Source organism: Lolium perenne, chromosome 3, assembly GCF_019359855.2.
Source record: "Lolium perenne isolate Kyuss_39 chromosome 3, Kyuss_2.0, whole genome shotgun sequence".
Taxonomy (NCBI): domain Eukaryota; kingdom Viridiplantae; phylum Streptophyta; class Magnoliopsida; order Poales; family Poaceae; genus Lolium; species Lolium perenne.
In genome coordinates this window covers 129,955,875-129,968,429 of record NC_067246.2, presented here as the reverse complement: position 1 = coordinate 129,968,429, position 12,555 = coordinate 129,955,875, and the positions used below count along the sequence as shown (strand labels likewise).

Sequence of the window (12,555 nt, the reverse complement as noted above, 5' to 3'; positions counted from 1 at the left end):
ATTCTATATGTTGCGTTTGTTGGGATCCGATGAATAGAGAATACTTGTTATGTTGATTATCAAAGTTATGCTTATGTGTTGTTTATGATCTTGCATGCTCTCCGTTACTAGTAGATGCTCTGGCCAAGTAGATGCTTGTAACTCCAAGAGGGAGTACTTATGCTCGATAGTGGGTTCATGCTCGCATTGACACACAGGACGATGTGAGAAAGTTCTAAGGTTGTGTTGTGCTGTTGCCACTAGGGATAAAACATTAGTGCTATGTTCAAGGATGTAGTCACTAGTTACATTACGCACCATACTTAATGCAATTGTCTGTTGTTAGCAACTTAATACTGGAGGGGGTTCGGATGATAACCTGAAGGTGGACTTTTTAGGCATAGATGCAGTTGGATGACGGTCTATGTACTTTGTCGTAATGCCCAATTAAATCTCACAATACTCATCATAATATGTATGTGCATGGTCATGCCCTCTCTATTTGTCAATTGCCCAACTGTAATTTGTTCACCCAACATGTTGTTCGTCTTATGGGAGAGACACCTCTAGTGAACTGTGGACCCCGGTCCAATTCTCTTTACTGAAATACAATCTCTTTGCACAATCTTTGTTCTCTTGTTTTCTGCAAACAATCATCTTCCACACAATACGGTTAACTCTTTGTTACAGCAAGCCGGTGAGATTGACAACCTCACTGTTTCGTTGGGGCAAAGTACTTTGGTTGTGTTGTGCAGGTTCCACGTTGGCGCCGGAATCCCTGGTGTTGCGCCGCACTACATCCCGCCGCCATCAACCTTCAACGTGCTTCTTGGCTCCTCCTGGTTCGATAAACCTTGGTTTCTTTCTGAGGGAAAACTTGCTGCTGTGCGCATCATACCTTCCTCTTGGGGTTGCCCAACGAACGTGTGAAATACACGCCATCAGGTACCTATTGGTGAGAAGCTCTTCATAGGAGGAGACCTCAATGGCCATGTGGGTACATTTAACACAGGTTTTGAAAGGGTGCATGGGGGCTTTGGCTATGGCATCAGGAACCAAGAAGGAGAAGATGTCCTGAGCTTCGCTCTAGCCTATGACATGGTCGTAGCTAACACCCTCTTTAGGAAGAGAGAATCCCATCTAGTGACGTTCAGTAGTGGTCTACACTCTAGCCAGATTGATTTTGTCCTCTCTAGAAGAGAAGACAGACGCGCCTGCATTGATTGTAAGGTGATACCTGGAGAGAGTGTTGTCCCTCAACATAAGCTGGTGGTTGCAGACTTTCGCTTTAGGATCCGTGTCCAGCGGGGTAAGCGCGCCAAAGTCGCTAGAACAAAGTGGTGGAAGCTCAAGGGTGAGGCATCCCAGGCTTTCAGGGAGAGGGTTATTAAGGAGGGCCCTTGGGAGGAAGGAGGCGATGCAAACATGATGTGGACGAGTATGGCGACCTGCTTGCGGAAGGTCGCTGTAGAGGAGTTTGGGGTGACTAAGGGAAGTAGAAGGGAAGCTAAGGATACCTGGTGGTGGAACGATGAGGTCCAGGAGGTTATTAGGGAGAAAAAGGACTATTTCAGATGCCTATATCTGGACAGGAGTGCAGCTAACATGGAGAAGTACAAGGTGGCGAAGAAGGCTGCAAAGCGGGCGGTGAGTGAAGCAAGGGGTCGGGCGTATGAGGACCTCTACCAACGTTTAAACACGAAGGAAGGCGAAAGGGACATCTATAAGATGGCCAAGTTTAGGGAGAGGAAGACGAGGGATGTCAACGAAGTCAAATGCATCAAGGACGGAGATGATAAGCTTCTTGTGAAGGATGAGGCGATCAAGCGTAGATGGCGGGAGTACTTTGACAACCTTTACAATGGAGAGGTTGAGAGCTCTACCATTGAGCTAGACGACTCCTTTGATGATACCAGCATGTGCTTTGTTCGACGTATCCAGGAGTCTGAGGTTAAGGAGGCGTTAAGGAGGATGAAAGGCGGCAAGGCGATGGGTCCCGATGGTATCCCCATCGAGGCGTGGAGAGGCCTTGGGGACGTAGCGATAGTATGGCTAACTAAGCTTTTCAACCTCATTTTTCGGTCAAACAAGATGCCCGAAGAATGGAGGCGGAGTATTTTAGTACCAATCTTCAAGAACAAGGGGGATGTTCAAAGTTGTACTAATTACCGTGGAATCAAGCTGATGAGCCATACTATGAAGCTATGGGAGAGAGTCATTGAGCACCGCTTAAGAAGGTTGACAAGCGTGACCAAAAACCAATTTGGTTTCATGCCTGGGAGGTCTACCATGGAAGCCATCTTCTTGGTACGACAGCTGATGGAGAGATACAGGGAGCAAAAGAAGGACCTTCATATGGTGTTCATTGATTTGGAGAAGGCCTATGATAAGATACCTCGGAATGTCATGTGGTGGGCCTTGGAGAAACACAAAGTCCCAATAAAGTACATTACCCTCATCAAGGATATGTATGATAATATTGTGACAAGTGTTCGAACAAGCGATGGCGACACTGATGACTTTCCAAGTAGAATAGGGCTACACCAAGGGTCAGCTTTGAGCCCTTATCTTTTTGATTTGGTGATGGATGAGGTCACAAGGGATATACAAGGAGACATCCCATGGTGTATGCTCTTTGCGGATGATGTGGTGCTAGTCGATGATAGCCGAACGGGGGTTAATAGAAAGTTAGAGTTGTGGAGGCGAACTCTCGAATCGAAAGGTTTTAGGCTTAGTAGAACTAAAACTGAATACATGAGGTGCAGTTTCAGTTCTACTAGGCACGAGGAGGGAGAGGTTAGCCTTGATGGGTAGGTGGTACCGGAGAGAGACACTTTTCGATATTTGGGGTCCATGTTGCAGAAGGATGGCGATATCGATGAAGATGTGGGCCACCGAATCAAGGCTGGTTGGATGAAGTGGCGCCAAGCTTCGGGCGTACTCTGTGACAAGAGAGTGCCACAAAAGCTAAAAGGCAGGTTTTATAGGACAGCTATCCGACCTGCGATGTTGTATGGCTCTGAGTGTTGGCCAACGAAGAGACGACATATCCAACAGTTAAGTGTAGCATAGATGCGCATGTTGAGATGGATATGTGACCACACAAGAAAGGATCGGGTATGGAACGACGATATACGGGAGAGAGTTGGGGTAGCACCGATTGAAGAGAAGCTGGTCCAACATCGTCTCAGATGGTTTGGACATATCCAACGGAGGCCTCCGGAAGCGCCAGTGCATAGCGGACGGATAAAGCGTGATGAGAATGTTAAGAGGGGTCGTGGTAGACCAAACTTGACATGGGAGGAGTCCGTTAAGAGAGACCTGAAGGTTTGGAATATCGACAAAGATTTAGCCATGGATAGGGGTGCGTGGAAGTTAGCTATCCACGTTCCGGAACCATGACTTGGTTTCGAGATCTTATGGGTTTCAACTCTAGCCTACCCCAACTTGTTTGGGACTGAAAGGCTTGGTTGTTGTTGTTGTTGTTGGAGATTAGTGGAGATGGAGATGGAGATTGAGTTAGGCCGCTCCTCGTTATCTGGGCCTCGTTCCCAGGCTAAAGCCCATCAAACTAGACTATCCATCACCGATGAATGAGCACAAAAGTTTCTCCTCTTCGTTTGCGTTTTCCCGCATCGTCTCGTCCCCTCCCCTTCTCGACCACGGGCGCTCACGATCTCAAACGACGACGCCTCCTCTACCTCTAGCGCTCACGATCTCCAACGGCAGCGCCTCCCTCCAGGCCTCCACATCAAGGAGCAGTGTCCACCGCAACGCTTTCCCGGAGCTCGCCTACCTCGCGAACCCTACGTGCCACCGCCATGCCGAACTGCGCGGGCAGCAAGTTCGGGCAACCGCCCAGTCCTCTCCGTGACGGCAAAAAGTCCGGGCACCGCCCACCCCTCAGGCAAGCAAGCCCGCGATCACTTCGCCCGCCAGGTACGTCCGTACCTCTCCGTCCTTGGTTGCGCCACTGCCATCTGCTATGTGAAAGTGTGACATCGGATTTTGTGCTGGTTAGGCAGACGACGTGCAATTCTATGCATTCAAGTTCCTCGCAAAATCCATGGAGGGGCCGTGGCTGATGACGCAGGTGGCCGTCATGGTATTCTTCGATACAAACAACACCAGCCTGTTTGGCCAGGGACAGACGCAGTAGCACATGTAGATCGAGATGTACGGACGAGAGTGAACAACCTCCATGTGATTTGCGACTGCTTCAAAGTCCCTTCAAAGTCCATGCCTGATGCCGGTTCACTTCTCTTTTTTCAGTGCAAAGGATATATGCATGGGATGTTGCTTATACATTGCACAACATATGCTTGTTGTTCAGTTAAAACCGATCCACTATTTTAACTGAGCACTGCTTAAGCCTGTAAGGTACATATATACAACCTCTGAAAATTCATGCTATGCAATCAATATCAATTATTAGATGCAACCTGTTGTTGCAAAGGCTGATTTAAACTGTGTTTATATTTATTGTTGTTCATTGGGAAGCTACTTAAGTTAAATTTCTGAAATATAGCGTGTGAATAACTTAATATACTTATCTAACATTAATATTGCATTTAGTAAGCCACTTCAAGTAGTTCTTCGTTTTGCCTGTCAGTATGAATATTTATGATGCTGAAAAGGTAAACACTTATTCACTTCATCGTTTAGTGCTTCTCTGGTGTATAATGTTCTGCAATACTTTTGATTGATTGGATCTGGAATCTTGCCAGTTCTTGGTAGTATCAGCTGGCTGTCTGCCCTGCTTTACTTTTAAATTTGGACAAGAAAACATTCGTACATATGTACATTTGGTTCATGCTAAAAAATCTTACCTTGATCTATTTTATAGCCGACATTCAAGTGTCTGAACTTGTGGTTCTAGCTTTCTCCATTATACGGTGGGTGTTCATGTTGGTTTCTTTGATGTTCTAGGTATTTAGCGTGTGAAATTGGGTGACTTAGTCGAGGGGATGCAAAGGTCGTGGAAGAATATTTGCAAGCAATTAAGTGTGTATGGAATTGGATATGCGTGTACGGTTTCGATGCATTTACCAGATAGGTAGGTGATACTTTCAGCCGTTATATTTACATGTGTTATATTTACATGTGTCGCCTCTATTTGCTAGGGCACATATGTTGTCATATTCTCTAGATTAGATCAATCACCGTACTATTCTTATATTTTTCTTGACTGCTTGTGGAATTCTAGCCTAGCCAACATCATGAACCAGCACCGTATATCCAGACGCGGCAGTGCCTCCATGTTGTTTATAGCACCAATTGTGTATAAACAAGAATATAAGTTGCTCATTTTCCTCCTATCAGTTGAATGGTCTCAAATCTTGGTGCATGTTTTTGCTTTAAATGTTACATTTATAATTGAAAATCCTTCTGATATAGATTCTTTAGGTAGTTAACCCCTTTTGATACCATATTTTTGTGGTTAAGAAGGTAGTACACGCAGCCATGCAGTTCATAGGAAGGAGATACATGACTTTTTTCTCTCTAATGCTTAGACTACTGAAGGCAAATTGTATGTTGTAAAAAATTCTACTCCCATCATTGGTTTGCATAGTTTGATATTATAAAGTGCAGTTAGATTTAATAATGACTATCACCTCATGGAGTTTTAAATGTATTGGGAAATTTATGTAGTTCTTCACTTGCCTATTCAACTCTTTGAGTTTTGTTGTTCCGGAGGTTTATGTCTTCTACTTGTTGCGAGTGCGAGCCTGCGAGGTATGCGCCTCTTTATTTCCATAAGTTTGGTCTGGTTCTTGTGCAGTTGTTTTCTGCAATGCTCATGCCTGCAATTTTGTGGGTTTGCAGTGACAGGCGAGAAATACACAGTTTTACTTGGCTTGCACTTTTTCTCAACGAGGTGCATACATTGCTGCTTGGCAGGCTGGCCTTTACCCTTAGCTGTATTTCCGTTGATCCCATGTAATTTGCTTACATTGTGTGTGCTTCACTTGTGCGTTTGAACAGTAGTTTAACTTCATTTGGTGCCTCTATATGGTTCTCTCAGTGAGTAATGTTGCCTGTCTATTGTTTGGCGGTTTGGCCACTTTGTTTGTTTTATCTAATGCACTGTCCTTTCTGCTTGTCCATGTCTTGTGGCAGGTTGCTGATACCTTTCTGCTTGTCCATGTCTTGTGGCAGGTTGCTGATAATACAGACTCAAGTCCTAGCGATCTGGGTTAAATGTGATGGTGATCTGTGTGATGTACAAAGAGTTGATAAGGTATGCACTCTCTCAAAAATCAATCATATTATAAATTGTGTTTGTATACTGTTTCTTCACTTTTGTTCCTGGTTTGTCGTGTAACGGCTTCACATTGGCTTACCAAATCATTGCACATAAGGTGCCTGATCTTTTGTTCTAATTAAAATGAATGGCATGATATTTTGTCACAACTACCTCATCTAATTTATACTCAGCTAGCCCGATTGGCCATTTCATGAACTATCCCTTATTAGGGCTTTCAGTTTGTTGCTTTGGGAAACAGTTTCTGAACTCAATATGGACATGCTAAATGCAGTGTTTTACATCATTCATACATCGATTAATTAATATATTCCATCAATTAAGGAGTTAGATGGTACATGCAAGACAACAACACTCACATTCTCTGAAATTTCAAGTGACTCCTCAGTTTAAATCTTCCAAGTACTTATCTACTTGCATAAACAGATGTTGTGAACTTGGTCAATACCTTTTTTTTTTCTTTATCATATCAAGCAACCACTTGATAATATTTTAAAGATGAGTAAGAACAGGATTTTCGTACTAAATTTCGTGTGATGCTTGTTTATACCCAAGAGCTGCCGATTCTGTTAAATGTAGGAGTAGCCGACTCCTTGTTGTGTTAGTCAGCTTTGTGGTCAAGATTTGAATTAATTGTACAAGTTCTCGTTGATTTAATGCACGAACTCTGATTGCCGCTAGGTGGGAAATACAAGAATGTTGATCAGATTCTTAGCCGAACCGATGATATACACTTGAATTAGTGCTGGGAAACGGGAAGAGCAGGAGTAGCAGATACAGGACATAGTTTAGTATTGTGCTTGTTGCATTCTTCTTTTATACATTTAATTTAATACTTTGGAATAACGGGTCTCATATGCTCTCATTTTTTTAACAGGAGTGTATTTAGCTACTTATTTTATATGTTCACCATAACTCTCAAATACAACAAAACTATGACGTATGGGTTTAAACTGGCCTTAAATTGAATACACTGCTAATAATCAAGTTGATGTGCAAAATAAAATTTGCAATGCTTGATAGCAAAATTAAGTTGCATGTCATGCGCTAAATAATTTTGTATTTGAAATCGTAAACTGTGTTGCATATCATTAGTTCGGAGATAATACATGATAGATCTCACATAGTAGTAGATGATAAAACTAAAATTATCATAATATTGTCAAAATGGACGGGCACGGCAACGCGCGCCATCATGGTCTAGTATTCACTATTATGTCACGCTCAGGGATGGAGCTGAGCTTAAGAGGGGCAAGGTATGCATGTGATCTAATTGAGGGGACTGAGTTAGTTAAAGTACCGTGAATAAGGGGCTGACGTACCTAGAATTTCTAAGAAAACCATGACCATAGGGGGCGTAGCCGTGCTCATCCCTCATTGTCACGCTTCACACTATTTACATGTCTACGATCCTCATTCACCGACTTCAAATCTAATTTACAAATATTTATTATAAAGGTGAAACGTGTAGTGTTATGGGATGTCACACTTCACATCAATGATTTCAAATCTAAAATACAACTTTTTACTATTAAGATAAAGCTTATAATGTCATGTAATGTCACACTTCACACTGTTTACATATCGTTGTGGTTTTCTCAAAGAACCCTCAATCTGTCTGAGATGGGGTTGAAAGAAAAGGCTGGACGATACCTAGTTTGCCATGGAGCACAACAACAATTGTTTGACCTGGTGGGTAGATCTAAATTATTGATCTGCACCTTCTCTTGTTGAAACTAAGCAATTTCTTATGTATTGCATGCCATTTAGACTAGGGACTGCGCAAGGTCATCACAAACTATTGGTGTTTGACACGTACTTATGGCATTGAAAATTCTAAATGGCAGCGACAGGCTCAAAATTATTTACACGCACCAAAGTTCTCAAATATAGAATATGTCATAGAAGTTGAACTTTGCCCAAACGCGATCGCTGAATCTCCTCTTTGACTTCCATTTCTTGCACCTTAAGACAGCCATAGCACGACACATGTAGGATAGTACTTTTATATATACACTGAAAGAGAAATGCACTTCTACTACGTGATCCCGTGCAGGCTATCGACCTAGATCTGCAGTGGCCGGACGCAAGACGAACAACAACTATATCTATTTTGGTCTGTTTAGGTTGGGACAATGTATTTTTGCTTCCGAGAGTGCAAATGCATGTTTTATTTAAAATGCATTTTAAACTTATTTAAAAATATTAAATAAATATAAAATGCCTCATGTATATCTTGACATGTTACATGCACACAAAGTTGTTCCAGAAAACAGACATGTTTTGTGCCCTGTGTAAAAAAGACAAATTTTTTGTGCTAAAATAGTCTATTTCTCGAGATAGTTTTTGTCCATTTTACACATGGCACAAAAATTGTCGGCAAGCGTGCTCTACTGTTCGTCATCGTCCTGAATGAGGTTGACGATCACCGGCAAGTCCCACAGCCAGTTGGGTGCCTGCGTTGGTAGTGGGTACATCAGCGGTGGATAAACCAAATATAGTTTTAAAAAGTTTCATCCGCGTTGGAAAGTTGACTTTCAAATACAGTCAAAATATATTCCATATTGAAGTTTAGAACTAGTTCCTATGAAGTGTGAAAGGAGAGAGAATGGAGCTGGTAGATTCTGTGCAAAAAAGTAGAAGAGATAGAAGGTGGGATATGCACAAGGCCATCAGTGCAAGGTAAAATCTGTGCTCTCAGTACTGAAACGATATATATTTCTTTATTTTTGCCACATGATCAAGCATCCATATGACTCGTGAGAGCATCTCCGCCGTTGGCTCCGACAATGTGTATCCCGTATAGTGGACGTCCAAACGCTATTCTAGGACGATGGGCGATGCCCCCAGCGGCGATCCCACATTTTTATTTTAAATTTTTTGAACTTTGAAGTTTAAACAAACCAAACAATTCATTCAAATTTTAAGAACTTTTACAGGAGAATTTGACCAAAATTTGAGCTAAGCCTAATTAATCTACTTTGTCGGCACGTTGATGATGTTGGCCTCCTCCACGGCTGACCATCATTGGAACAACGTCAGGCTCGTCGTGCCATGTAGGTCGGCGGGATGCCAATATAGTAGCGTCATCGTTTGCTGCGTTCCTTCCGACTTGCGCATGGTGGCTTAGAATCCATGCATTTCCGTCGGGTCATCGGGGTTGCGTGGATGAGAGATAGAATGTCGTACCCCGCTATAACTGACGGCGCCACCTCCTATGGCTCTGGCTTCACGCGGAAGTCAACACAACCCCAGGGTGGAGAGCGCGGCTCCAACCTTATGCGGAAGGCACACGACCCCAAGATGGAAAACACGCCTCTAGCTTCACGCGGGAGGCAACACAACCACACAGTGGAGAGCGCCGCCAGGGTGTCATGCTCGGCGAACATAGCCGCCTCTTCGATGGTGAGGCTCTTCTTCCAGCGCGGTTGCACCTTGCTCGTGCCAGCCTCGTCATTGTGCGCCATGGGTATAGGGAAGTACCAGCCATGGAAGGAGAGGCGTGGGGAGAGACGAGAGGGATTGTGGGACTAGGGGTCGAAATTAGCGACATCGGTTTAATGTCGGTGGCGCATGGGAAAGCCGCGACATCCCAGTGTGGGGGAATGGCAGCACGAGCCTGGCGAACCGGTGAGGTGGGTGTGCACCATTAAACAACTCTGGCCGACACATATGTCTACTGTCAGAGTTCTATGTGGTGGCGTTTCCAACACCTCTAACTGGCCTCGAAGGTTCAGGACGGACGGACAAGGGGTCACCTGATAGCCTTTTGGCCCTATGGGCCTTTGGGGTGCCATGGAAATGCTCAGGTCTACATATACATATACAGGTGAATGCCATGTTCCAAAATGGGAAATACTTAAACAATCATGACTAGTTTCAAAATACTCGGGAGTACTTATTTAATTTTTGCTGCAATTAATACACACCACGTCAAGATTCTAGTCTATAGAAGAAAGTCAAACTTCTTCATTTCTTAGTGCACAAGAACCGAAAGATAATATAAATTGTGTTACTTCCGCGTTAAGACTGAAGTTTTAATCGCTAGTTAGGTATTGCATGCTGATACACTTGGAAAAGAACCGTATTTTAATGAAGTCAGATGAATGGAGTAGTAGGGAAGCAAATTTGGTGCACATGAACACCACTGCTCTTAGTTTTAAAAATATTTAAAAACTGAATTTCTGCATTTCAAAAAAGCATCACATTTATTCCATGAATACATACACATATTCTGAATATTCATGCAAAGTTTTGGTAGAAATTGCATGGTATTTTGAGCTACAGAAAAAAACAAATTTGTGGCTACGTATAGAGGTATATATTTGTCAGAAATTTATCTTTTTGTATAGCTTAAAATATAACATATTTTTCTTCAAAATTTCTACCGTACCTTCAGAATGTTTATATGTATGTGAATATTTAATTTCATATTTTTTAAAATTCAAAAAATATGTTTCTTAAAAATCAGGAACACTGGTGCTCATGTGCCAAATACACTTTTCGGAGTAGTAGTATTTATAATGTTTTAGTATTAGTCTTGGAGAACACGAATACTGTGCATGAGTGTAGTTATCCGTGGCGGCTTTTTTGCGGGAATAGTCATCCGTGACTTTGCGTCTACCTCTATGGTTTTCGCTACTGATCCATCACGTGTTCTTGAGGATAGTCGATATTTAATTTGTTTATTCCAATGGTTAATTACATATTTCAAAGCCAGCACCACAATTCTCTCTATATATACTGCTGCCCGCTGGTCGACAGCCAACACCAAGAAGTCAGCAAGAACCGAGCAAAAGTAGGACACGCACGCAAGCTACCTGGTAAGCTGAGACCTCGAGATAGCAGCAATGGCCGAAGGAGGAGAGGAGCTGAGGCTGATCGGATCGTGGGCGAGCCCGTACGTTGTGCGAGTGCAGATCGCGCTCCGCCTCAAGGGCATCAGCTACGAGTTCGTGGAGGAGGACCTGAAGAACAAGAGCGAGCTGCTCCTCAAGTCCAACCCTGTCCACAAGAAGGTGCCGGTGCTGATCCACAACGGCAAGCCGGTCTGCGAGTCATCGGTCATCGTGCAGTACATCGACGAGGCCTTCGCCGGCACCGGCCCCGCCCTGCTCCCCGCCGACCCCTACGAACGGGCCGTCGCTCGCTTCTGGGCTGCCTTCATTGAGGACACGGTATTGATATTGTTTAGCTCGCGTACATCGGTTGATCAGTTGTGCCCGTGTGCTTAATTTGAGCTTTTGGACGGCGGTGTGGTTTGTTTGTGGCGCAGCTCCTGAAAGCGTCGAGCCAGGCTTCGAGCGGCAAGACGGAGGAGGAGAAGACGGAGGGGAAGGAGAAGGCGGCTGCTGCCATAGTGACCCTTGAGGGTGGCCTGAGAGAATGCTCCAAGGGGAAGCCTTTCTTCGGCGGCGAGAGCGCCGGTTATGTGGACGTCATCCTCGGCGGCCTCCTCGGGTGGGTGCGCGCCATTGATGCGATGCAGGGCGTCAAGACCTTCGACCCCTCCACGACCCCGCTCCTGGCCGCGTGGGCGGAGCGCTTCGGCCAACTGGAGCAGGTTGAAGCGGTCATGCCGGATGTGCAGAGGCTGACGGAGTATGCCTATGCCAAGGTGATGCAGGCTGCGGCGGCAGCTGCCTCGACCAACTGAATGCTTCTTCGCGCAGTGACGCAGTCGCAGATCTGATCGTTTCCAATAAAAGAAAAAATCGTGTGTCTGTCTCTTTCAGCTTCTGTTCAGAAAATAATGTTATTTCCCAACCCATGGTGTATATTCTTGATATGTTTCCTATGTTTGCAGAAAGAAAATAGTTAGTCATAATATATTCCATTTATCGGGTTTTTTTGGTACTGCTCCCGACATGTGAATTTGCTTCGAAGAATATGCGAAAAGAGTAGGAATTTTAGGACGCGTTTGGTAGGCTGCATCCCCCTTGGCTCGCATCGGGCCAGCAATTTTCGGTCCGTTTGGATGCCTGCAGCCCACTGCCTTGTTGCATGAACCGGGTTTTAAATCACCCCAGGGACAGGTCCTGGAGGAACGTCCGGAATGATAGTTTCTCCGAGGCTGGGCCCGTTGCGGCCAGAAGCCTGCACGCGTGGAGAAGGGAGGCGGAGACGCCGCGTCCCTTCGGGAACACGCGCCATAATTAGGCTCACCGCTCCCCTCTCTTTCCTCACAGTCACGACCGCACTCTCACCTCCCCCCAAACTGTCACATCACCCGGTGGTTCCCCTCCCGCCGACCAATCTGTCGCACCGCCGCACGGAGGAGCACCGCTAGCGGAGGAGGAGACGTCAGCGAC

The 12,555-nt window shown here is 44.7% G+C and overlaps 2 protein-coding genes across 2 annotated transcripts; both read left to right on the top strand.

Annotated features, from left to right (window-relative positions):
• The first annotated feature begins 1,077 nt into the window (after positions 1-1,077).
• On the top strand, positions 1,078-6,180 carry LOC139837994 (uncharacterized). The gene is made up of 4 exons (XM_071827341.1): positions 1,078-1,981; positions 3,821-3,918; positions 4,001-4,084; positions 6,100-6,180. Exons 1-4 carry the CDS (start codon positions 1,078-1,080, stop codon positions 6,178-6,180), a joined length of 1,167 nt encoding a protein of 388 aa, XP_071683442.1.
• Positions 6,181-11,013: 4,833 nt separating this feature from the next.
• On the top strand, positions 11,014-12,096 carry LOC127342416 (probable glutathione S-transferase GSTU6). The gene is made up of 2 exons (XM_051368370.2): positions 11,014-11,421; positions 11,520-12,096. Exons 1-2 carry the CDS (start codon positions 11,095-11,097, stop codon positions 11,898-11,900), a joined length of 708 nt encoding a protein of 235 aa, XP_051224330.1. The 5' UTR covers positions 11,014-11,094; the 3' UTR covers positions 11,901-12,096.
• The last annotated feature ends 459 nt before the right edge of the window (positions 12,097-12,555 follow it).